Raw genomic sequence first — 26,594 nt, forward strand, 5'->3', positions numbered from 1 at the left:
AATTATTTAGAGAAATTCCACATAGCTGCGAATTACAAAATCAAATTTTACAAAATGTACCTAGCTTTTAGGAGTTACAAAGAATTGTAAAAACGGAATTACCATAATAAAATCTGTATATTCTGACAATGGATAAAGTGGATAAGACATCAGGCGCGTCTAATGCTAAGTAGTTTCTGGACAATATAGCCTGATGGTAAGTAGTTTCTGGACAATATAGCCTGATGCTAAATAGTTTCTGTATAATATAAATACTACTATTGTTGCAGCCCAATTTAAGAATGCAGAAAGCACGATAGCTTCCCGGCAGAAATAGGTTTGAAACTTACACAACGTAAAAAATACATTGTGTATGACTTACAACGACTATATCAAATATGTATTAGAACCAAGAAAAGCAAGTAAAATGGCGAGTCTATATGTACTTTGTAGACATAAGTATAGAAATTAAGTCATTCATTGCAGATTTCTAAGATAATGATTATAAATTATGTTGATTTTAGAATATAAAATTAATTGGACACTCGGCCCTCAAATAATTTTTATAAGCAATCAAGCTGTAGTTTTTATTTTTTGTCATTGCTACATATAAATGACCCTGTATGTATAGTAATTTTAATTTCGTGACTTCTTCTTTTGTACAAACAGAGCTTTGTTGGTAGGCCAAACGAAACTACAACCCTATATAATCCGATTATTTAATATCATTGCTTGTAAATTAATTAAACAATAACAGAAATAATGAAAAAAAAAACCTCTTCATTTATTGTTGCCAATAAAAAAAAACACGTTAGATCTTAATCATACATTCTAGAAAACTATATCATCGGTGGATTATTCAGTCGCAAAAATACAAATACCTGTAGGGACGCTTTCTGTAATGCATGTAAACACCGTTACGCTCCAGCTTTACGTCAAATTTTGCCTCCAATTAAAACACACGCGATGGTTCGTTCACACGGAACGAAACGATTTTAGGCCATCACGTACAAACAAAACACAACACTAGAGTTTTGACGTTTCGTAAATTCAAATTGGGTTCGCCACCGGCACACGCCTCGGATCCCCGGCGGCGTTTGACTGACTGACGCATCATCGCCGTGGTCGCAGTGGTATGGCTTTGGGCCGGTCAGCCAACGCGGTATGATAATATCTATGAATTATCCACAATAAGGCCTTGTCCGTACTGCGATATTTCACCGCACGTTTTTTTTTTCTCGTAATTCTGTAACACATTTAATCCTATAGGAGTAGCCGCACTGGCGATAAAAAAAACCATGCGGGAAAAAAATCTGTGACTTGATGCAAATTGTACTACGAAAATTCGCGCGTTTTGCTCAGTTTGATTGGTCTCAATGCCATAAGTGGGTGAATCCAACGTTCATGACATCTTTTGATACGTCTGTCAGGCCGCCTTAGTATGAGATAAATTAAAATATGTTCGGTTGTCGATTTTAGACGTGCGTCTCAGCCGAGAACTGAATTAAACTGACAAAAATAATAGGAAATTTTATTCGCAGTGCGTACTATAATATAGGTGTAATTCCGATCGGGGAATTTAATACGCGAGAATAAAAACCACACGGTGAAATATCGCTGTGCGGACAGGCCCTTACAGTTGCCCGCTAAAACAGTCCGCCGGTTTTAAATTATTAAGCAGGTAGCTTGGTCGGTGGACGGACGGATGCACTATGGCATGCTCGTGGAATAGTTTGAATACTAAGCATGTAACACGAGATGGAAATAGAACGTCACTTTTCATTGTTGTTGACTTTTGTGAAGGCATCCATTGAAAAGTTGTTACGCTTTTATGCTCTTTGCCAACTGTACATTTTAGTTTTGCCTTTTTTTTCCTGCCTATGCTGATCGCCTTGAGAGGCTATTTCAGCTTCTCCTTGACGTGTAGGTGAGCTCACGGGGCTCAAACCAGTGTTGCTAATACTGGCCCTAGCAAGAGCAGTGCTTCGCAGAATCTACCACCGGCTCGGAAACGCGACCTACTGAGAAGATCCGGCGAGAAGCTCAGTGGGCTGTGTCTATGGGTTAATTTACTCGTCCGGCACTTCGTTGCAAGCGACGGATTCGGCGAGGAGGGTGACCGGTGCTTGAGGTACCTAAAAGCACCGTTATTGGATCGGGAGGATCCGTAATGTGTTTAGGGCGACGTCGACTGTTTACCAATCGACCCACCGGATCAGGTCTGATTTTAACTAATGAATTATATTTAGTTCTCACTTATAATAAATGAATCATCATCGTCGTCGTGTTTTACGGATTGAAATAATTAATAAAAATAAACGTATGATACGACGTTTGCCTAACTCATATTTTATGGTGTGTGTAGCAATATAGTTGTATGGCGCAATATTGGATGTTAGGTACTACGTTTTCGTCCATCAATCGGTTAAATCACCCATGAATGTAATGAAATTATATACACGATCTATTCTTTGGCGTACCGTACAAATTAAATGTCTTGAACAAAGGTTACGATTATACATACAATTACTTTACCTTTTCAAGGTAAATGTAGGAAAAAATTAGTTATTTTTTGCTCTGAATGGAATTTTTTTTTTAATATTTTTTGTGAGACTAGATGTTAAGTGTTTACTGGAGCTCATAGACATCAACAACGTTAATGTCACAATGAAAAGAAAGGGTACTTTATTTGACCTGTTTCTGACTCTATCGAACGATTGACATATCGGAATATTTCTATGTAATTCAAACAAAGTTTAAAACGTCCGATTCACGTGAAAATTTGCACATTATCAAGGACCAATACAATAATTTTATTATTTTCACGTTTTATTTATACCCAAAACCATTAGAATACAAAAACGTGAATTTAATCTTTATTTCTGTTTGATGCTTAAGCCTTTTTATGTTTTTTATACATTTAGAATAGGTACTTATTATAATAAATGTATTTACGTAAAATGGGTTCTCACGCGTTAAAGTTATTCTACGAGGCCAGGGTACTTAAAATCATAATCTATCTGAGATGGTAACGAATAATAATATTTTATACACCGATATTGTTATCATTTGCAAAAATCCTAACACAACTTTTGATTTTTCTCTTTAAAACCATGCTCGAAGTCATCTTTTAGTGCACAATGCACATGAGGTCGCATTCTGTAGAATTTAAAAAGTGTTCTTTTTTTACATACATCACCTAAAGAAATTTAAAGAATACTAGTTACAATAATACTCTAGCTATTATTACATTGAAAAATACTAGTTAAAGTTTCCCCTTATCGTTTGTTGTTATACCGAAAATTAAAATTGGATTTTTCTAACACAGATTATTAGTTCGCACATAGTAGTATTTGTTAAAACTAAGCTGCCACATTCAGGTCTGTTGCAACAGTCCAACTCAGTTGAAGGCAGCCGCGTGGAACATACAATACACTTCACATTTACAAGCATATATATACTACATATTATTATAATCAAAATAAAACGATATGATTCATTACGAAATTTCAAAGAACATAGTAAGCAGTTATAGGTTTTGATCAGTTACAAGGGCGGATCCAGCTTTGGTGCCAGGAGGGGGTCACATAGTCATGGTCAAGTCAAGAACTTATAATTTAATTTTGATAACAATAGATACAAGTAAAAAGTAGGTATTTTATTATAAGCACATTAAAGGTATAAAGAAATTTTAGTTTTTTAACTTAGAACTATGTTATGATATGTTGAAGTTTAGTCGTTCCGATTCCGATTGAGGTTAGGATTCAATTTGAGGCAGGCCTAGCTAGACGTTACGTAGTCGACAAGCGCGCGCGAGTGTGGCGCGGTAAAATTCAAATTTTTGATGCGTTCGTTCCCAAACATTTGCCATCATACAAAGTTATTATATTATATTAAATTAATTAAGGAGCAACAATATACCTAGTCTTGCCATAAATACTGAAACAAAGGAAAAAAAAATTCTATTGCAAATAACATTTATTACTTTTACAGTGTGTTAGTTTAATACATAAATATAAAACAATTTAAAGTATAAAAAGCTTATTCGAAGTGGTCTCCATTGGCTGCAATACAGTCCTTTAAACGTTGAGGCCAGTTATCAATAGAAGCACGCACTCTTTCCATGGGAAAAATTTTCACTGCTAATCGTGCGGATTGTTTTAGGGACTCCAAATTATCATGGCGTTTAGAGCAAGCCGTACTCTCTAAAACTGACCATAAATCATAATCCAGCGGATTAAGATCGGGACTAGACGACAGTCAGTCTTCAGCTCTGATGTAGTCCGAAACGTTCGTTTCCAACCAAGCTGCGTAAACCGAGCTTTATGACCTGGCGCCGAGTCTTGCTGGAAGGACCATTCTTGATTATTGAACATGGTGTTGTTAAGGGGCTTCACTACCTTCTCAAGAATCGTATCTTGATACACTTGTGCCGATGTTTTGATACCTTTTTCACAAAAGTATGGCTCAGTCACTCCTTCATGGCTAATACCCCACCAAACCATCACTGAAGTCGGATAGTGCCCACGTTGCACTCTGTCGACTAATTGGGAAGCTTCCTTAGAGCTTTGAGCATAAATACGGTCATTTTGTTTGTTAAAATGTTGCTCAATTGTAAAAAAAATCTCATCCGTAAATAACATTTTTCTGTGACCTCCCTTTGCTAGTTGTTTCGATTTTACCCCCCATTCTCTTTTAAATTATCAGTTAAGAAATGACCACTAGGTCTCTTATAGGCTGCAAGTCTTAAGTCATCTTTTAAAATACGCGACATGGTTCTCGGTGCTATCTTCATCTCCCGAGATAAAATCTTTTGCTTTCGGACAGGATTTCTTCGAATTCTTTCCCTTACTGCTTTGACCACCTTTTTCGTACGAACACTACGTGGACGGTTAGATATTTTTCGGTCACAAACAGAGGAGGTCTCATTGCACCTATTAATAGCCCGGTACACAAACATTTTACTAATACCAAGCGTATGGAGAGTTTTAAAAATTGCATTTGGCTCCATACCTACTTTGCGTAATGCAATCACAGCGATTCGGTTTTCTTTATCACCCCACTCCATTTTAATATCTCAAAATATTGTACAATGTATTGGCGCCAAAATGAGAAAACTCAATGAGCAATCATATAAAAATGACAGATTCCAAATTCAAATGTAATATTTTGTTTATTTTTAATTGTAACAGTATTTATGGCCAGACTAAGTATTGTGTCCTTAAATCATTATGTTCAATATGTGGTCCACCTAGGTCCTGGGACCAGCTCAGGGGGGGGTCATGACCCCCATGACCCCCCCCCTGGATCCGCCCTTGATCAGTTAGTTATAAATAATAGATATTTTACTAAAATACTGTTTGTTGTATATGTACTTACTTTATTGATTTAAAATCTGATGTTTCGAATAGTTTAGTTATGGTTGTAACGTAAAATCAAAGTTTTAGTGTAGTTTACAATAATAAAATGCAAATCAACCAAAAATCGACGATTTAAAAGAAACAGATAAATCCTTCATTATGGCACGGTGCAATGGATATACTGCAGGGTTGCCAGATTTTTTTTCAGCCTATAAGGGGCACTTTTTTTGCCCGGGACAAATAAAAAACAAAATTATATCAAATCAAATCAAAAATTTTTTATTCAACATAAATGAAAGTACATACTTGTTGAACGTCAAAAGAACTACCGCCAATTCACAAGAACTAGCCTCCGTCCTGAGAAGAATTGGCAAGAAACTCAGCGGGCATGTCTTTTTTTTTACATATAAAATTATTATTTATTTATTTTTTAATATTATTATTTTTTTAAATATGAATTTTTTACACTGAGTATTATAACGTAACAATTACTACAATATTGAAATGCCTGGAGCGAGCAACTCATTCCCACTTTGTGCAATCTTCTAGATAATCATTGACTTTATAGTAAGCTTTATTGCACAGATGTTCTTTAATAGTTTTCTTAAACCTATGTATATGTAGGTTCTGAACATCATGTGGGATTTTGTTGTACAGGCGCACAGACAAACACCCGAATGAATTTCGTATCTTATGTAACCTACTCATCGGCACAACAAGCTTGTGTTTGTTCCTAGTATTTCTATTATGTATGTCCGACTGTTTAGGAAACTCCTCAATATGTTTACGAACATACATCAAATTTTCAAAAATGTACTGGGATGGCATAGTGAGAACTTTAATTTCTTTAAATTTCTCCCTCAGGGATTCCCTTGAGTGCATGTTATAAATAGCACGTATAGCTCTTTTCTGCAGAATAAATATCATTTCTACATCGGCCGCATTGCCCCATAGCAAAATGCCATAGGACATGACACTGTGGAAGTAACTAAAGTAAACTAAACGAGCCGTGTCCGCGTTTGTTAACATTCTAATTTTTTTTACTGCGTATGCTGCAGAGCTGAGCTTACTCGCCAATTTATGAATATGAGGTCCCCACTGCAGTTTGGAGTCCACTGTTATACCAAGAAATACGGTTGACTCAACAAGCTCCAATGATTCCTCAGAAACAATTACATCACTATCCACTTGTCTCACATTTAAAGATGGTTTAATACATTTTAAAGTAAATTTAATACATTTAGTTTTCTTACTATTCAATAATAGGTTATTGATACGGAACCAATGAACCACACACGAAATCGCATCATTCACTTCGTCATAGACTTGTAGTTGTCGTTTAATTTTAAATAATAAAGATGTATCATCTGCGAATAATACGACCTCGTGTCGGGACTCAATAAAACTAGGTAAATCGTTTATATATATTAGAAATAAAAAAGGACCCAAAATGGAACCCTGAGGTACACCCATTTTCAACAAGGTGCCTGAAGATCTATTACCTTTCACATCTACTGTTTGTATCCGTCCTGATAAATAGGAAGTAATAAGTTCCAATGCACCATCCCTAATACCATAGTGATGTAGTTTCCTCACCAATGTTTCATGTTCAACACAGTCAAATGCTTTGGATAAGTCACAGAAAATTCCAAGACAATCATGCGATTCCTCCCAAGATTTAAAAATATTTTTGACTAGATAAGCACCTGCATCAGTTGTAGAGCGACCCCTGGTAAACCCGAATTGTTTATTATGAAGCAGGTTATTTGAATTAAAATGTTCTAAAAGTTGGGTCAAAATAATTTTTTCAAAAATTTTACTCAACGTAGGGAGTACTGAAATAGGTCTATAGTTAGAGGGGTCATCAGTACTACCAGATTTAAAAAGAGGAATCACTTTACTATGTTTCATTAAGTCAGGAAATACACCACACCTAATACAGTCATTAAAAATACTAACAAGATGAGGAGCAATAATGTCTATTACAGACTTCAAAATCTTTACTGATATTCCCCACAAGTCAGCTGTATTTTTTACATTAAGGCTATTAAAACTTTTTATTATACTTTTTATTATATAGAGTGACATTCTTAATTTTTTTATATTTCTCCGAGGAGCAAGTCAGTTTTAACATATTTTTATCGGTCTTAACATATTTATAAAAATCGATACAATTATAATCGTACGGTTCGAATACGGGACAGTCAGTCCCGCCGGGACATTGTGAACTAAGCCTAAAATACGGGACGTCACGGAAAATACGGGACGTCTGGCCACCCTAGATATAACCCAAGTAAACCAAGGAGAGCAGACGTCAACCAGGAAGCTGGTCGTAAGACTCATCCCAAATTGCTATGCAGCAATAATAAGAGAACATACTGAGAAAAAAAAGGTCGATTTTTTTTAGTACACTTCTAGTATACGCTTTGTATTACCGCACTTACAAAATTACCTTACCAATGTACTTACTTAGCATTGAATTTCTAACCGCAATCAACACGAATTGTTGAATATGTCGCAACAGTGACGGCCACTGGTCTTATTTACAGTACGTGACTGTGCAGTTCATAGCGACTGATATTTTGTATAATCATACATATAATCACACAGAATACCACGGTCGTAGAATGATGTAGATAGACCAATCTTATGTTACCGCATTATTCGAAACATGACGTGTTGTTTGAGAAAAAATTCGCTTTTATACCAGTACTTTTTTATGCATGTATTTATTGGAGTCTCCACTATAGGTTATAGATAAATTTATTATTTAAAAACTCGTCTCCTAAAAATAGTGGCATAAATAGATTTTAGATATTATCAGAGCACATTTAGAAACATTTGATTGGTGGAAAATAATGTCATGTCCCTTTTTTTTCTATCTAATCTTTGGTACCCTAAGGGGCTATCCAGACGTCTAGCGCTAGGTGAGCTCCCAGACTTAACTTGAGAGAATTTCTAACACCGGCCCTAGCAAGGTCTCAGGCCCAAGGTCTCATTTGGAGGCGCTAGGGCAGCTGTTAGCAAAACCCACCCCTCCTGGCCGAGCCTTTGCTCGCCCTCCTGTCCTGGTGAAACTGGAAAGGCCTTCGGGCCACCAGTAATCCCTCATTCATAAAAGAAAAATTCGAGATCAAACTGTAAAAATAGTTTTATGTTTTTTTTTTTTTTTTTTTTTTTTTATTGCTTAGATGGGTGGACGAGCTCACAGCCCACCTGATGTTAAGTGGTTACTGGAGCCCATAGACATCTACAACGTAGACGCGCCACCCACCTTGAGATACAAGTTCTAAAGTCTCAGTATAGTTACAACGGCTACCCCACCCTTCAAACCGAAACGCATTACTGCTTCACGGCAGAAATAAGCAGGGCGGTGGTACCTATCCGCGCGGACTCACAAGAGGTCCTACCACCAGTAATTACGCAAATTATAATTTTGCGGGTTTGATTTTTATTACACGATGTTATTCCTTCACCGTGGAAGTCAATCCTGAACATTTGTTGAGTACATATTTCATTACAAAAATTGGTACCCGCCTGCGGGATTCGAACACCGGTGCATCGCTTCAACACGAATGCACCGGACGTCTTATCCTTTAGGCCACGACGAATTCGAACTACTATACGTGACCCGAAAAAAACACCCTATCTTGATTACGATTAAAACTATTTTTGCTCAATCGTCTGTGGTGATCACGTAATTGTAACAAATTCGGAACGTCGAAAATAATGAAATGAAAATAATAAACGCGAAATCAAACCGTAAATTTAGTTTTAATAATATACTACGACACGTGAAAATCAAAAGAAATAATAATCCTGATTCATTTCTTTTTCAATTTAAAGTCTCACTCGTTTCAAACATTAAGGAAGCAATTCTACATGTTTAGTGTGGGAACTTTAAATTAGTTATAGCAAGCTGACGTATCAATTATTATTTTAGGCAGTTCACCTTCAAAAACACACACGATCGCGACTCGATCCGCGCTAGTGTCTCAAAATGGTAACAGTATTGTTTTTAGCAGACTATCCATACGAACGAATGACGTAATTGTATTTAATAGTTAAAGCGAAAGCAATAAAGTCTAAAATCGATTAGCAGGTTCTGAAATAGCTGCAAGGGTATTGTTTCGGCTGAGACACTAGTTGACAGTTCGTTTTGTCCTATTTGTGACTGAGAATTGAAACAAGTATCTTCATAGACAAAGGACAAGTGGCCGTGAACACGTTTTTCTTTTATTCGTTAAACAAATGAATTGGTTTTATTTAAATATTCATATTCATCTGGAGTTACTAAAAAGCTAAAATCGAAAATTCAATTTGTTTTATTTCGAAGTAACATGAAAGATATTAGATGACGAAGACAGACTTAGATGATAGATCGACTGGCTTTGTTTAGTTGTTTTAGAGAGAAAAAAAATTAGAACTTACTGTCTCATCGAACCCCATCTACGATGCGGAAGATTCTCTTGGTGGCTACGGAAGAAATAACACAAACAAATAAAGCAAACACAACATATAAAAGAAAAATAAGCACAGAACAGAAAAGAATAGTACCAGTGTATTTAATGTGTAAAATAACTTTGATTTTGCTTAAAACACGCAAGTGACAAAAAAAACCTGTTCTGCTAAAAAAAAACTGTTAAGCATCTACTTTACTAAGATTAGAGCAGTCTTAATTTTCACTCTGATTATACTAGACTCTGATTTAAGATTGTAATGAAAATACAAATACGAATTAAAGTGAATCAAGTAATAATTAATTTACCTTGGTGGAGTTCTCCTAAGGCTGGTTCTTGTCCACGAATGTCTGTTAAGAGGATTACCAGGACTCCTCGTTCCATTCTCTAACCTGTGAATGGATAAGTATGGTTTGGAAACAAAAAAAAGCGCCTTAATAATAAATTGAACCTGAATATATTAAAATATTATTTTTAACGTAATGATAATTAATGTAGTAGTAGTAAATTATTGTATTGTTATCGGTTCTTGTAGCGCGTGCGAATTGTTTAAGTCGATCCGACGTGTAGAAGTTTTTTGTTATTGCTTAAATGGGTGGACGCTCACAGCCCATCTTGTGTTAAGTGGTTACTGGAGCCCATAGATATCTACAAATACAAATTCCGCCACCCACCTTGAGATATAAGTTCTAAGGTCTCAGTATAGTTATAACGGCTGTCTCATTCTTCAAACGGAAACGCATTACTGCTTCACGGCAGAAATAGGCAGGGCGGTGGTACCTACCCGTGCGGACTCACAAGATAAATGTTGTGTATTAAGCGAAATGTCGCTTGAAAGAAGCCTTTCCCCCTCGATTTAGTTTAATCCATGTTATTTGAATGACATCAATTGTAACTTGCAAACGTCTACTTTTCTGAAATTCTTGAGCAGCATTTATGTAAAAAAAAAAACTGTTCTTCCTTATTTAATAAGTAACTGGCTTCTTAAACAATAATCCGAGGAAACCTTTTCGATTATTCGACTTATTTTATTGACAAAATCGCGCGGTCACGAGTATTTGCATGTGCTAATTTCACGTGTTGCAAATCACATTAGCGCTTCAGTTTAATATTATTTGTCGAGGATTATACGCATTGTCGTGATAGTTAGATATAAATTTACCTGTCTGTAATATTTCAGAACTGTAAGGTAATAAATAATATAAGAGAGACCAGACGAATGTGTTCCCGAGAAAAATGTTACATGTTACATGAATTCAATTCATTTTTTCCTCCTACCTATTCCCTGATAGCAGTGGTAGCCAAGGGGTGCTATTTCAGCTACGTCCGGACGGGTATGTGAGCTAAAGAGCTCAACCTGAGAGAATTTGCTAACATTAGCCATAACAAGAGCAATGCTTCGTATAATCTAACCATGGGATTGGACTAGCGACACACTGAGAAGATTCGGCGAGAATATCATTGGGCTGCAAGAATTTAAATAAATATTTCATTAAATTTAAATACATGTAACAAAGGGATACAAAGATAGATTTATTTGATGATCAAACAGTTTTAGGGCCCATTTATTTCACCAATTACAAGAGAACTCACTACTTTATTGTTGAACAGTGTGCTTAGTGCGAGTTTCTTAACGTACTCGATAGCGTAAAAGTTAAGCTAATTTTGTATGCAATTGGAACAGTGCCCCAGCGGCAAACATACGCAAACGATCCCATTCCATACAAATAAGAGCTAACTTTTACGTTATCGAGAACGTTAAAAAACTCGCACTAAGCACACAGGTGTTCTTTTAGATCGGAACTTGCGAATCCATCGCCGTTGAAATAGGCAGAGCGGTGATATCAATTCGTACGGCTCACAATATATCCTAACGCTAATTAAGAATAATAAAAATATCGAAGATCTCCCCATCCATGATATTCTTCTAATAGTATCTGTCGAACATTATTGTAATGGGGTACCAACATAAAACAGAATTAGCTTAGGAAGTCTTTTACGATTCGGTGGGCCATTAAATGTATGTATGTGTGTACTTTTAATTAAAAAAAGGCATTTTATGGTGTAATTAATTTTTTTTAACTACTTTCAGTTGATTGATGTTCTGGTTTAAATTTAAAATTATTGTTGGTATTTACGAACGATGTAAATAATGTTTACTCTATTATGTTGATATTATGTAAATTTATAGCGTTTCAAGGCTATTCAGAATTTCCGTAATGAAATTTAATATGCTTTTATTGGAATTTTCAGTTTAGAATCCGGTATTTAACGAGAATTCTTTGAATCATATTTGTGCCTATATTTTTATTTCAGCGCCATCTATCGTCTCCTGGTTGCAATTTCTTCAACCGAATTATAAATCAAACACTAGGTGGCTACAGTAAAGCTTTGATGTGCATTTGCCTTTATAAAAATGACAAATTCATCTAAAATATGAGAATAAATTATTCAGTTTGCTTCCTTTAATTTCGAAAATACAAACAACTACATTACATAGTTTCAGAAGTGGTAAAAATTCGAATATTTTACATAAATAGTGGTTTTTTTTTGTTCCTACCTATGCTGATAGCCTTGAGAGGCTATTTCAGCTTCACCCTAACGTGTGTAGGTGAGCTCACGGGGCTCAAACCGCAGTGTTGCTAACACTGACCCTAGAAAGAGTAGTGCTTCGCAGAATCTACCGCCGGATCAGAAACGCGACCCACTGAGAAGATCCGGCGAGAAACTCAGTGGGAGATAGTGGTCACGAACTAAGATGCTACCTAATCGTCGATATTTGAATATGGCGATAAATTTTAATTATATCTACAACGGTTCGTGCAAATCGAAATTTGTTTCGTTCGTTCGTCACTCGTTTATTGAAAGTGAAACCTTATACGCCAATTTTAAAGTACAATTTGGTTTGCTTACGTGACAGGCACGTCTCCGTCTGCTTCACCGTAGCACTCAAAGTTTTCAGCATCTGATATTGAATTTCCCGGGCTAGAGTCGGCCGTTGGGTCCAATTGTCCCGGTGGCTCGGTACCGTTCTGGAAGAAAAAAAACGACGCTTCAATATCAAATTAGAAAATCAAACATGAAATGAGGCCGTCAGCGCAAAAGAGGCCTAAACTTACCATAGTTAGCATGAGATAATGAGTTTACAATACTTCGTAGGCAAAAAAATACGCGCAAAAATGATGTTTACAAGTCATCTGTTATCTATGGATTGAAACCAGGAATAGACCGATTTTTCATCAAAATTTATTATGTTTTAAATAAATTGCAATACATAAGCACGAATGTGAATTGTGGGTTTGGCCACTTTGCGCTGACGGCCTCAAATATACTATTGTTGATAGTTGAATGTTTTATTGATTCGTGACAAAAAAATACTCGAAACATGCAATTCCTTCAAGTACAGGAAAGAACAGACTAGCTACTTTGTTTCCTATATTTAATGCCTGGAAGAGCTCGTTCTAAGCGATAACGTTGTGTATTGTTTACACAAATATTCTTAACGTTACTATAACTTTTATTTTTCACGATAAATTAGTGGAATTTCAGTGGTTTTCTACATTTTAAATTGTTATATTGTCATTTTTAAGTCTGATTAAAATCGCAAGTATGAGAATCGCGAGACTTATGCGTAGTGAGAGCGCAGGGCATTTAGTTACAGCCGATGTGTTTCTGCCGCGTGGTAATAATTTTGATATCGCTGAGTTGCATAGTGATTACAATGGAATTGCGATTGTGACCCCGTTTCAACGTGTTATCGTGCCTCTTAGATTGTTCAGGTATTGATGTAATATCAGATAATTTCTCGATAGCAGAAGAAAATGTTCGGAAGTATTTTTTTGCAAAATTTCATATTTATACTTTTATTATTATTTTGTTTTTAGCCTAATATTCTTGTATAGCTGATCCGACAAACGATATCCTGTCAAAATTTAAGATGTTCGGTTTTTTTTTCGAATATTCTTTGGATTATCGTGAGGACGAAACTCATGAATGGATTTTCAGATATTATGATGAGTAAGACTGAATGAAGGAAGAATTCTATATTAAAAGATGGAGAATGGCCGAATCGGTACATTTATATGTACGGATAATAAGTTACATAAGCAGTTCAATTATCGGAGCTTTATATGCTTCTTATAAGAAGACCATCAAAACATATTTATTTCTTATTTACATATTAATTTGAGAAGTTCAAAACTTATGCTTCTAGTGTTTTAAGATCTAGTATATTATGGTTATTTATAATATCCGATTTACCTGTAGTTTCCTAGGCAAGTTTCCCGGTGAAGACCGAGGTGATTTGGTTCGCTGGAACACGCTGGGCGCCATCATCGCCGGCACCTTGACCTCTGGAAACAGAGACGCAACGAATTAATCTCTAGGACAAGCTAAACAAATACTAAAATAATCCTTTTTGTTTGACGTATATTCACTATTATGTGAAGCATTTTGTTGAAATGATGCACTAAATACCTACGTCACGTAGTTTATGGTCGTCGATAAGTCCAGAGGATCTGTCTTGATAACATCATGTGAGTAAGTAATGTTTTTGGTTTTCGCATAATTAACCCTTTAACCGCCATATAGGTCACCGATGCCCTACGTCTGAAGTAATTATGTTAATTTCTGTTACTAAGGCGCCGGCATATCTAATAGATTCTGAGAAAGACGAATCCGAAGATAATGAGAATGAATCTATTTCTAAGAGACCTAAACGACTAAAACATACATTAACGAACAAAATTATGGCATAGTTAGGCAATCCATGCGCCTTAGTAACAGAAATGGACATAATTACTTCACTGCCCCACGTAGGGCACCCGTGAACTACATAGCAGTCAAAGGGTTAAAATTACTTTTACGGTATAATCACGCGCTTAATTATTGTTATTATATTAATACCGATGTTTCGAATACTTTATGTTTTCGTGGTCGAGCAGATGCTTGGCTTTATTCACCGTCATAGGAATATTATGTGATTAGATCCTGATTAGATCCTGACTAGATCCTGTTTGTATAGTTGCTTTAAACTGACGGGTTCACTTATCAGCTGGTGTTAAATAGTTAACGGAACCATTGGGCACCATATTGCGGAATACCGCCACACATCTTGAGACGTTCGGTTGTATTTTGTAATGACTGTTTCATTCAACAGTGGTACAAATAAGACAGGATGTCGCTAGCTATCCGTGCGAGCTCACAACACTCTCATACCATCAGTGACGACTGTGTGGTGCCTTCAATAGCACCACTGTGTGAGCGTTGTAAAAGGCAACTAAGGGATCCAAGGCACATAAGGTTTTTTTAAGGAATGAAGGATTATCCGAAGGCCTTTTCAGTGTCACCAGGACAGGTATCACGGGCTCAGTCAGGAAGGGTGGGTTTTGTTAACAGCTGTTCGGGCGTCCCCGAAGAAAACTTATCGACTCAAGGGCAGCTGCTTCACGAATGTATCTACTACCGACTACTACGACTACTATCGGAATCGCGACCCACTGAGGAGACCCAGCGAGAAACTCAACGGGTTAACAACTGCCAATTGATATTTTTTTTTTTTTTTTTTTTTTTTATTGCTTAGATGTGTGGACGAGCTCACAGCCCACCTGATGTTAAGTGGTTACTGGAGCCCATAGACATCTACAACGTAAATGCGCCACACACCTTGAGATATAGTCCTAAGGTCTCAGTATAGTCACAACGGCTGCCCCACCCTTCAAACCGAAACGCATTACTGCTTCACGGCAGAAATAGGCGGAGCGGTGGTACCTACCCGTGCGGACTCACAAGAGGTCCTACCACCAGTAATTACGCAAATTATAATTTTGCGGGTTTCATTTTTATTACACGATGTTATTCCTTCACCGTATTTTTACTAATGTCACTTCGTAATGTATGGCCGCTGTCGCGAAGCACTCACGTGTCAAAGATGCGAAAGTTGTTACACAATACAATTCTCGTGCACGCTCTGATGTCTGTGGGCCCGATAACACCTTAACATGAGGCCGTTGACCCGGCTACGCAATGAAAAAATAACACGAAGAAATTTTAGGGGTTTCACTTTTACTACACGAATTTATTTCTTCATCACTATTTAATGGTCCATTAAAAAAATAAAATAAACAAACACCTTAACACTTAAAACGTTTTTATGTATTTTGTGTGATTACGTCACTCATACCTGAGTTTGAAGTTAAAAAATATTTTTATGTTTCGTCGACAGATAAATGTGTTGTAGGAAGCGTTTTTACATGACTTGTCTGCATTTGTTAAACTTATTACAATATTTACCGAGAGTCAGGTAGCTAATGGCCGATAACACTATCTTACTTTTTTATCGAGAATGTTGATTAAAATTACTGTAAGACATTTTTGTAAAGAGACACTTAAGTAGCTTTGTAAGCGATGTTTGTTGGTTAGTCCATTCTAAAGAACAACTAAAAGGAAGCAGAAATACGTACAGTTTTATGGTATTGTTTGGCATCCTGCCTGTTTCTGACGTAAAGCAATCAAGCGTTAAGGTTAATAGTTCGACCTCATGTCTCAAGGCAAAGTGGCAGTATGTCTATTAGATTCCGTAACTACATATTTGTTGGGCCGTTGGAAAGTTCACCCATCTATTGCAGATCAGGCACGGTCATCCGACGTCGAATTAAGATTCCCCGTATTATGTTCTTTTTTTATTGCTTAGATGGGTGGACGAGTTCACAGCACACCTGGTGTTAAGTGGTTACTGGAACCCATAGACATCTACAACGTAAATGCGCCACCCACCTTGAGATATAAGTTCTAAGGTCTCAGTATAGTTACAACGGCTGCCCCACCCTTCAAACCGAAACGCATTACTACTTCACGGCAAAAATAGGCAGGTTGGTGGTACCTACCCGTGCGGACTCACAAGAGGTCCTACCACCAGTAAAAGAGAGACTGACATATATACTTATAAACGTTTAAATATATAGATAATAAACACCCAGAAAAAGAACAAACAAACGTGTTCTGTAACATAAATGGTTACCCGACGTGGGAATCGAACCCACGACCCTCGACGCAACAGTCAAGGTCGCTAACTACTTCACCACCGAGTCAGTCAGAATTGATAATTTAAGTCTATATTATGTACATGTTGTATCGGCTTATGCGGGGCCTAAATAAGGAAAAGCTTCTTTTTAAAATTAAAGGAATCGAATCCAAAAATATGTAATAAAAATATAGTTATATATTCATCCACGGTCCTTGTTCAACGAACTTCTATACGGACTACGTACTTTCTGGGTCATTTTCATTTTAGACTTTGTTTTTATAAAAAACCTAAAAACAGTTATACTTATAATAAAATAAAATAAAGATCTTATAAAATGATCATTTGTTTAATGATCGCTGCCTACCATAAAGTATTTGATGGAACAGCTTGCAGCAGAAAAGCACTAGCTTGGCCAGCAGGAGGAGACCCTTCCACCAAGCCTCTATGAACCGTATGAGCTCGATGACGTCACTCCTTAACACCAGCACCACTCCCGAGATCGACGTAGGCATTGATACTTCATTTGTTCACTTTAATTTCGGGTAATCACTACATAGTATAAAACAAAGTCGCTTTCTCTGTCCCTATATCTGTATGTCTCTATGTATGCTTAAATCTTTAAAACTACGCAACGGATTTTGATGCGGTTTTTTTTAATAGATAAAGTGATTGAAGAGGAAGGTTTATATGTACAGTAACATCCATTAAATAGTGGAGAAATCAATAATAAATTACAGTTTCCGAAGCGAAGCGAGGGCGGGTCGCTAGTGTTTTTATAAATTACTCCGCACAAAACACACCTTTTGAGTCTTAATTAAATTAAGGTTCACTTATAAGTACAACAAAAAAATATTGCTTTCTAACAGAACAAGTAACGAAATTCAAATTAAAATAATGGAAGAAATTATAAGAAAGTTTAATCAAAGTACTGATATGAAAATTTGTAGAATTAATCGTTCAACAGCAGAGACGCCTTAGGCGACATCCCAATTATGGAAATTTGTATATGTATCAAAGTGCACGACAAGCATTCGATTTTGTGACTTAAAATGAAATTTTGAGATTTCGTAGTTAGTTTGTTTGTGTTCAAGCGTTGTTTTTTTTATTGCTTAGATGGGTGGACGAACTCACAGTCCACCCGGTGTTAAGTGATTACCGGAGCCCATAGACATCTACAACGTAAATGCGCCACCAAACCTTGATCTAAGGTCTCAAGTATAGTTATAACGGCTGCCCGACCCTTCAAACCGAAACGCATTACTGCTTCACGGCAGAAATAGGCGGGGTGGTGGTACCTACTCGTGCGGACTCACAATAGGTCCTACCACCAGTTCAACCGATACTTCATATCGTATGTGATGAGTCGTCTTGGCCTAAAGGATCTCGCCCGGTGCATTGGTAGTAGCTAGCGGCATTTACGTTGCTAATGTCTACGGGGGGGAGGTGAGTATTTAATATCAGAGCCGTCAGCTCGTCTACCTGTCTAAGTAAGAAAATAATAATAAAATCTTCAAACTTTGTACCGCTGTGAAGTGTTAAACTTCAGATAAAGTGTCAAGCACACCAGCATAACCTAACACATAGCAGTGCGTCAGTGATTTCAATAAATAGGTGTATTTGACAAGTTTAAGGATAGCACAGCTCCAGTCAGTATTAAATAAATAAAATACCCGGTTGCACGGTGTTTTCTGACAATTCTAATAAATAAAAATTAACCTTAATAACGATTGAACAAATACTAAATATGATATGAACGATTATCATTATTTATTCCCTCACCGAAAATATAGTTCATACTTTATTTTATGGCGGTATTGTTACTAAATATAACCAATATACGGGAAGTCAACATTTCAATGAATTCAAATTGCTATACCATTTGATAAGAATGTTATCATTCATAATGCTTATGCGTTAGTATCGTTGTACTGATTACTTGACTAGTTTTGAAATGGAAAAATTGATTTGAACGATTTCTTAGTCTTTAATTCAATTCAAATAAGGTAGAATTTTTTAAGACACTCGAAAATACTTCTAAGATTTTATAATATTATAAAAAAATCATTTGCAATCCTATAAATAATAACCATTGTATAAGCGTAATAATTATGTATTGTACTTATTTGAAAACCCAAAAGCACTAAAACATATCGCTTTATTGTAATTATTTTCAAAAATTTCGTGTCCATATCTATTAATGGTTTAGCAAATTAAATCTAGGTAGGCTTCGTCATAATTATATCTCGTGGATAGCTTTAGCAGACAGAAAGATAAGAAGAATTTAATATGCTACGGGGCTGCTTTTCAAGAATTATATGCTAGTCAAGAATTATTAAGTAAATAAAATGAAGAAAAAAAGAATACGACATATTATTATATTTTATTATTTATATTCGTCTGTAAATTTGTTTCATGTAATGAATGCAGAGGGTCAACGTAACGTAAGCAAGTTGATCACGAGCGGTCTCATGCGTAGCAGCTTTAATTTCGAAAGTAAATGAAATATTTAGTATAATGTTATGTTTGTATTATATTATGTGAAATTGTAATGATTTATATTCGAAAATATTACATTAAGTCTTTTAAATTTAGAACTTTTTAACGATAATAGTGTATTATGCCATATGTCGGTAATTATTGAAGTTTTACTGTAAGATTTACAATTGACTTGGCATTTATTTTGGCCCCAAATGACGTCATACATAGTAAAGCCGCGTTCAGCCACATTTTGTGGAATTCAAGCAGTTTTGAAATATAAGAACTATCCGGTTCCCTACTTTATTTATTAGGACGATCATCATCATCAGCCTATTGACATCCATTCCTGGATGTAGGTCTTTCTCAAGGTTAGCCATAATGAAGGTGCCTAATCGATATCGCGACGATGATAATTGCAGCAAATTGTTTTGTAATGCCAATGTTCTAATGTAATTATCCGCATGCGACTAATTATTAATTGTGCTTTTTCTACTTGAACAAAAAAGTATTCAGTTTTCAATTTCAATCTATTTTTTATTTGTTTTTTATGTATCCTTACTTTTTCGGTAACAAAACCTGCCTTATTTAATGTGCTTGATTAAATGAAGAATGGTGGTGAGCTTATTAGCGCGAAATTCGTTTCTAAATTCAAATTTCAAAATGCTACATTTCTATATATTTATTTAGTAGGGGAAAATACCAGCTAATTTCATACTTATGTATTAAAAAGTGTGACTGAAAGTCAATTATGGTTTTAAATTAATCTACTGAATAACTTTATGAAACTTTAAAATTATTCACTTTTTAATAAAAATTATCTAAGTCATCTTTTTTTTTTATTGTATTCTTTCAACACGCAAAGAACTCGAGGTTTTATTCATGACTGATTTACGTAAACAATCCTTTTTACACAATAATCGATTAAAGTATAGCAAAAAATACGTTCGCTATTACAATTTGTGTTCTGAAATATTAGCACACAACATCCTATCTATAAATAATAACTGGCTTGTTGATAATTAACTTGCTTTGTAGATCTGTTTTAGTACATATATTTTAGTAACGCCTAGTTTTTTTTGTCGTTCTCATATTTTTTTATGTATGTACGTAATCATGTTTATTTTTATTTGTGTGCGTGCGTAATTTGATTTTCGATAATTCTCAAACAAAAACTTTGGGCCGTATAAATCAAAATGTCACTTTTTTATTGTATATCGGATGAATGAGCTCATAGCCCATCTTGTGTTAAGTTAGTGGAGTCCATAGACATCACTACGAGAATCATTAATGTACTTACTCACTTAAACAACATAATCTATGCCGTAAATAAACGTGTAGTATTGCCAGTATATACTATTTACCATAATTTCTTATAGAAAGTGGAAATTCTCTATTCCTAATTTGTTTTTTATTACATAATCATTTGAACAGTGTATTTTAATTTAATATGCTCTACGGCTACAATTTTACGGTAGTATAACTCCGTACATTATATTGTTAGCTTTTTTAATTAATTTTTGGAGCACAAAAATATTTAATATAAAATTTCCATGGACTTGATAAAAAAAAATTTTTAAAACACCTTAATACGTAATTGTATACTACATTCAACTCAAAAGATGTATTTTATACATTTTTATTCCAAGAAATATGAGCACGTGTGTCACTTAAGTTGAAATCGAAATTTATATGTATATTTTTAATAAAACAATATCTTTCATAACACAACACGAATTCACATGATTTTCACAAAATTAACACACAAAACACTTTATTACTATTTACTATTCCTATTAAAACGATATGTATATTCTAATTATTATTTAACACAAATTTTAAGAGGTGAAAGAAATTAAATTTTTTTTGGGGGTAGTATCAATTTGAACCGCCCAAGTCAAACCTTCATAGCCAACTGAAACTTGCACCGCATTCGGTTCGTAATTATGCAACTAACACACTATTATCGAAAGACTTATACAGTCAAGTCGATAAAAACATTGATTGTTACGAATGAAATAAACGGGTGCAATTCTTGTACGAGCTTCGTAAAAAAATACTGTGGCGATTGTGAAAGTGCTATTTAGAGGTCTTCTAAGCTCTTCTGAATTCGTAATACGCCAATGATTGTGTAAGACGTGCCCTGCGGTTGTGCTCCTGTTGGATTGAGAAAGAATGAGGCACAACATTTTTTGGGGTTAAAAACTCACTGGTGTCAAACTCTCTCCTCCACTATCAACAGACTCGTTGATAGGTAAAATTACGAATCAGCAAACGCGCTCCGGTTTTTATTGCAGCATATTATTATATGTATATATACCTGGCGTTGCCTGTCTCTTGTCATTTACTACAATAAAAGTCTCCTTTGTGTAAATCCAGGTTAATCTTTATCGTCGAATTTCATTCAGCCCTTTTCGTGTGATCAATTCATGGCTGTGGAATCCATTTACGTGCTTACCTACGGAGCCGAAACGTGAACGCTGACCGTGCGACTAGTCCACCAGCTAAAAGTTACTCAGCGAGCTATGCTTGGTTTGTCATTACAAGACCGAATATGTTATGAAGTACTTCGGGCTAAAACCAAGGTGATTGATGTAGCTCACAGAGTCAGTAAACTGACTTCAGTTTACTTGGTACAGCCAGTACACTTGGGTAGACGTGTTCTGGAGTGGAGACCGCGAACCGGCAAAGGTAGTGTGGGACGCCCTCTTGCTAGATGGAGCGACGGCTTGCGCAAGGCAGCTAGCAGAGACTGGATGCGTAGAACCGAAGATCGGATTCAGTGGCGAGCTTTGGGGGAGGCCTATGTCCAGCAGTGGACTGCCGCAGGCTGATGATGATAATGATGAATCCATTTACGGATTCCCGGTCGAGGGGGTAACGGACTGGGTTATGTCGGACTCCGGTGCCTCCAGAGAGGAATAGGGGGGAGAAGAGAAGGACTGAGGTCCTCTACCTTCCCCAATTTAATTACATTCTATCTGCATTGTTAGCAGCATGTAATTCAATGTAAGTATGGTGTTCACATTATATTTTATGAACTACTGATTACCAGACGTGACGCGAAATTGACAGTTCCCTATAGATCGCGCTCACCACGGGCGAAGTGTCGGACAATCGTTTGTCTTACCATTAAAATCCAAGAGTGCCGGGTATGCTAATTCCGGAACTGTAAATAAACTAGCTTGTTGATGCTACTTAAGTTCTAACTGACGAGCGTACATTGATTACATTAGAAAGGAAGGTTTCCTTAAGTGGCAACGCAGATACAGAGCCTTCAAATTACAATTAATTTGTTTTAGAAGATTTATTTATAATTTATAAAATTTATTTCTTATAATTATATTTATTACTTTATAAGGTTTATTATATATGAACACTTGATGATGTGCGCCTAACGTCGCCCATGGATTTCAGTAATCAGATAATTCGCAGTCTACCGAAGACAATTCAGATTTAGTTTATGCCTAAATATATAGGTCAATTAAGGTAATGCTTTTGCAAGTAAGAAAATTGCAAAAAAAATGCATGCATAGATTATTAGACACGTTTTGTTTCGTTGAAAACCAAAACAGTTGTACGTATTTGTTAAGTTTCAATGCAATAACACCGTTATTGTTATGTATATTACAGTGGAAATTTGAAATCGTTTAACAAAAAGCCGTTTCATTATCATTTCATTTCAACTTTGTGGCGACGGTCGCGCAACGGCCGCGTTTGACCAACAAGCCATTTCAGAAACTCCGTTCAAATCAAATAGACCGAAAACATATGTTGCATTATTTCCACAGTTCAGTGACCTTGGCTTGGCTTTGTCTGGTGTAGACACAGAAATACATTTTGTGAAGAATTGAATTCATGTAAGCGTATTTTTTCCAGATATTTCGAGACTTAAGCCGCTTTCGGACTACGCTATAATATAATAACATATAGTAGCTCATAGCAGAAAAATATCGCACACCATACATTGTTAGGGACACGTTCACACTGTACTGTAGTATGTATTATTGGCTAAAAGGCTTATTACACTTGGCTAAATTTAGTCGACTGAATACAGTCGCTACTGAATTCAGTGAAGTGTAATAGCATTCAGTAAGTTAGCCTACTAAATTCAGTAGCAAGGATGGTTTCTGACTGACTAAATCGTTTAGAAGCCTAATTAGAAACGCATTTAGGAAGGTGTAATCGCATTTAGTTACTTAATGATTTCATTCGTTCCATAGCTCTCCGTGCGTAAGGACGTTTTAGTTTGTTTTTTACTTTCAGTAAGTTACTTTCAGTAACTGAATTTAGAACAGTGTAACTTCTAACTTGCTCCTAAATTTGCTTCTGAATTCAGTTGACTGAATTTAGCCAAGTGTAATAAGCTTTTTAGTAGGCTGCTTGCTATACTATATGGCACTATAGTATAGCGTAGTCCGAAAGCCGCTTTAGTGTATTTTACGGCAACAAACAGACAACCTGACAATAAAAATAAAAATTATAATCTGGAAAAATATTGTAATTGAAACGTTAGCTATTTGTTTTTTTAATAATTCAAATTTAGATTTATAGAAAATTATTTACTCTTGTCAAGGTCACACGTTTCACTCGAACGCACTTACAAAAACACGTGGAAACCGTATCCTGTTATCGACCAGAATCGGATATCGGAACAGAAAGCTTGCTTCTCTTACTAATTACGACGAACCGATAAAAAAAAAACATTGTTACAAAACCTCGAATAAATGAACGGATTTCATTGGATCGATCGTTGTGGGAGCGGCGGTGGTGGCATCGACCTCAAATTGCGCAACTGTGACCGGAATCCGATGCACATTCGATACACCGATTCTTTATTTTTAATACAAAAAAAAAAATTACAATTTAGACAACATTAAACTCGTTACGACGATGGTTTGCCGCCATCAAATGTTTTTATATCCGGATTTTTGCGTGACGACGTTCTTGTGGTATTCTCCCTGAAGTAGGTACTAATGCAGTGTTTTTGTAATTGTAATGGACTAATACCTGATACTGGTAGGACGTGTTGTGAGCCCGCCCGGGTAGGTACAACTACCCTGCCTATTCTGCCTTGAAGCCCAGTAATGTTTCAGTTTGAAGGTCGTCGTTTTTTTCTTCTTGCCTTTATAGGCAGACGAAACATACGGCCCACCTGATGGTAAGTGGTTACTGTCGCTCATGGATGTTAGCATACCAGGGGCACAGCAATCTCGCTGCCTATCATGTCTTTGTACTATAAAAGTGAGACTTAGAACCCATGTCTCAACCGGTCATCATTCTCGTCAAACCCGTCGCTTGCAACGAAAGGCTCGGCGAGTAAATTAACCCACAGACAAAGCCTGAGTTTCAGAGACACTGAGTTTCTCGCCAGATCTTCTCAGTGGATCGCGTTTTCGATCCGGTATTAGATTCTGCGAAGCACTGCTCTTGCTAGGGTTCATGTTAACAACGTCGTCCGGTTTGAGCCCCGTGAGCTCACCTACTTGTTAGGGTTACGCTGGAATAGCTTTTCAAGGCAACCAACTTAGGTAGATTTTTTTTGTCTCAAAGTGAGTAATGGCATTTACCTTGTTGATGTCTGTGGGCTCCGGTAACCACTTAACACTGAGTGGGGCGTGAGTTTATCCACGTAGCGCTGATTGTTATCATCCAAGTAGTCCACATATTGGGTTGTAAACGTTACTCCTAGAGCTAAGGTGGTGCTCGAAAAATCCTTTTCGCCTATACGCAAAACAGGTGTCTTTAAAAACCATCGATTTTCAAAGCATACTCTTTTTATCGTTATAGGTATAAAGCAGAAACGCAGTGAAACTTGACAAATATTTAAATCTTTTAAACTTTTTCTTAACATATTGTATTATAACTCGACGGAATTTAATAAAAAAAATGGGTTTTTGTCGCCTCGATAATTGATCAACTCACGCGGACTTATTGATCTGTGATTCTCGATCATCGAAATAAAATTTATTTGTGTACAAAATTTGTATATCTTGTATTTTTTCCGTTACGTTAAAATTTCATTCGCGTCCTTAATTATTCAAACAGTACACACCATCCATGTCATTGACCACATTGTAGAAAGTCAACGATAACATCCGTGTAACTCGGTGGAAACGAAGCTTGGAAGGAAGCTAAAAAGCAATTTACTTGGCACGTTTCATATTTATCGAGGCAGCTGATTATAAGTATATAAAAAAAATGTTTGTAAAGTCTGTTTATGGACGATAGTTTTACGTGAAAACGTCATAAAGAAACATTCATGAAAAATTGCATACTTTTATTGAATTGAATTATCATTGTTTTGTTTAATACAAAGAATCTCTTGTCTCTGTACCGCTCCGCTTTTTTTTATCCTACCTAATCTGAGAGCCTTGAGAGGCTATTTCAGCGTAATCTTAACTAGCAGGTGAGCTCACGGGGCTCAAACGTCACTTTTCATTGTTGTTGACTTTTGTGAAGGCATCCATTGAAAAGTTGTTACGCTTTTATGCTTTTTGCCAACTGTACATTTTAGTTTTGACTTTTTTTTTCCTGCCTATGCTGACGCCTTGAGAGGCTATTTCAGCTTCTCCTTGACGTATAGGTGAGCTCACGGGACTCAAATGACGTTGCTAACACGAACCCTAGCAAGAGCCGTGCTTCGCAGAATCTACCACTGCATCGGAAACGCGACCCACTGAGAAGATCCGGCGAAAAACTCAGTGGGCTGTGTCTGAGGGTTAATTTACTTGTCGAGCCCTTCGTCGACGGGTTCGACGAGAACGATGACCGGTGCTTGAGGTACCTAAAAGCACCGTTAGTGATCGGGAGGATCCGAAATGACGTGTTTGGGGCAACGTCGACTGCTTTCCATTCTGTCCGCAGTATCGGGAATCGTTCCGCGCTCTCGCTTGGACGCTCAGGCTCAGGCGGAACGTGACACTTTTTCGTGCGTGCAGCCAGTACTCATTAATTTATAAGAGGTTATCTCGTCAAAAACCTAACTAAATTAAGGTGATTATTTGATTGAACTACTAAAACAACCAAGAGAGAAATTTTAATCAGTCCGAAAGGAAACAAATTTCCTACAATACCTAACTGAATTGTAAGTTCATATTGAACTTATTCAGATGCCTATTTTAGTTTACTAACAACGATAATATCACACAAGTCTCTATCGCAGATAACAATACAAATAATTACGTAAAGACAAATAGATATGTTTGTCAAGCTTCGAGTGGATGTATATGAGTCATTCAATATTTGCAACATCAAGATACGGGCTGTAATTTTGCAAATGATTTACATGATTTT

The 26,594-nt window shown here is 36.3% G+C and overlaps 1 protein-coding gene across 6 annotated transcripts in view; it reads right to left on the bottom strand.

The window, feature by feature from the left end:
• Positions 1-26,594, bottom strand: part of LOC101737965 (rab11 family-interacting protein 4) — a 102,282-nt gene that overhangs the window by 46,711 nt on the left and 28,977 nt on the right. For 2 of the 6 annotated variants that reach the window (XM_021351573.3, XM_021351575.3), the window contains exons 1-6: positions 21,080-21,140; positions 17,188-17,447; positions 14,060-14,151; positions 12,713-12,831; positions 10,108-10,191; positions 9,771-9,815 (exon numbers count right to left, since the gene is read on the bottom strand). In XM_021351573.3, coding sequence (XP_021207248.2) covers positions 9,771-9,815; positions 10,108-10,191; positions 12,713-12,831; positions 14,060-14,151; positions 17,188-17,335 — 488 coding nt within the window. In that variant the 5' untranslated portion in view covers positions 17,336-17,447; positions 21,080-21,140. Of the gene's footprint in view, positions 1-9,770; positions 9,816-10,107; positions 10,192-12,712; positions 12,832-14,059; positions 14,152-17,187; positions 17,448-20,906; positions 20,968-21,079; positions 21,168-21,201; positions 21,223-26,594 lie in introns of those variants that run through there. The other 4 variants (XM_062671120.1, XM_062671121.1, XM_012695034.4 and 1 more) reach the window with 4 other exon arrangements.

The sequence above is a fragment of the Bombyx mori genome, chromosome 11, assembly GCF_030269925.1.
Source record: "Bombyx mori chromosome 11, ASM3026992v2".
Lineage (NCBI taxonomy): Eukaryota > Metazoa > Arthropoda > Insecta > Lepidoptera > Bombycidae > Bombyx > Bombyx mori.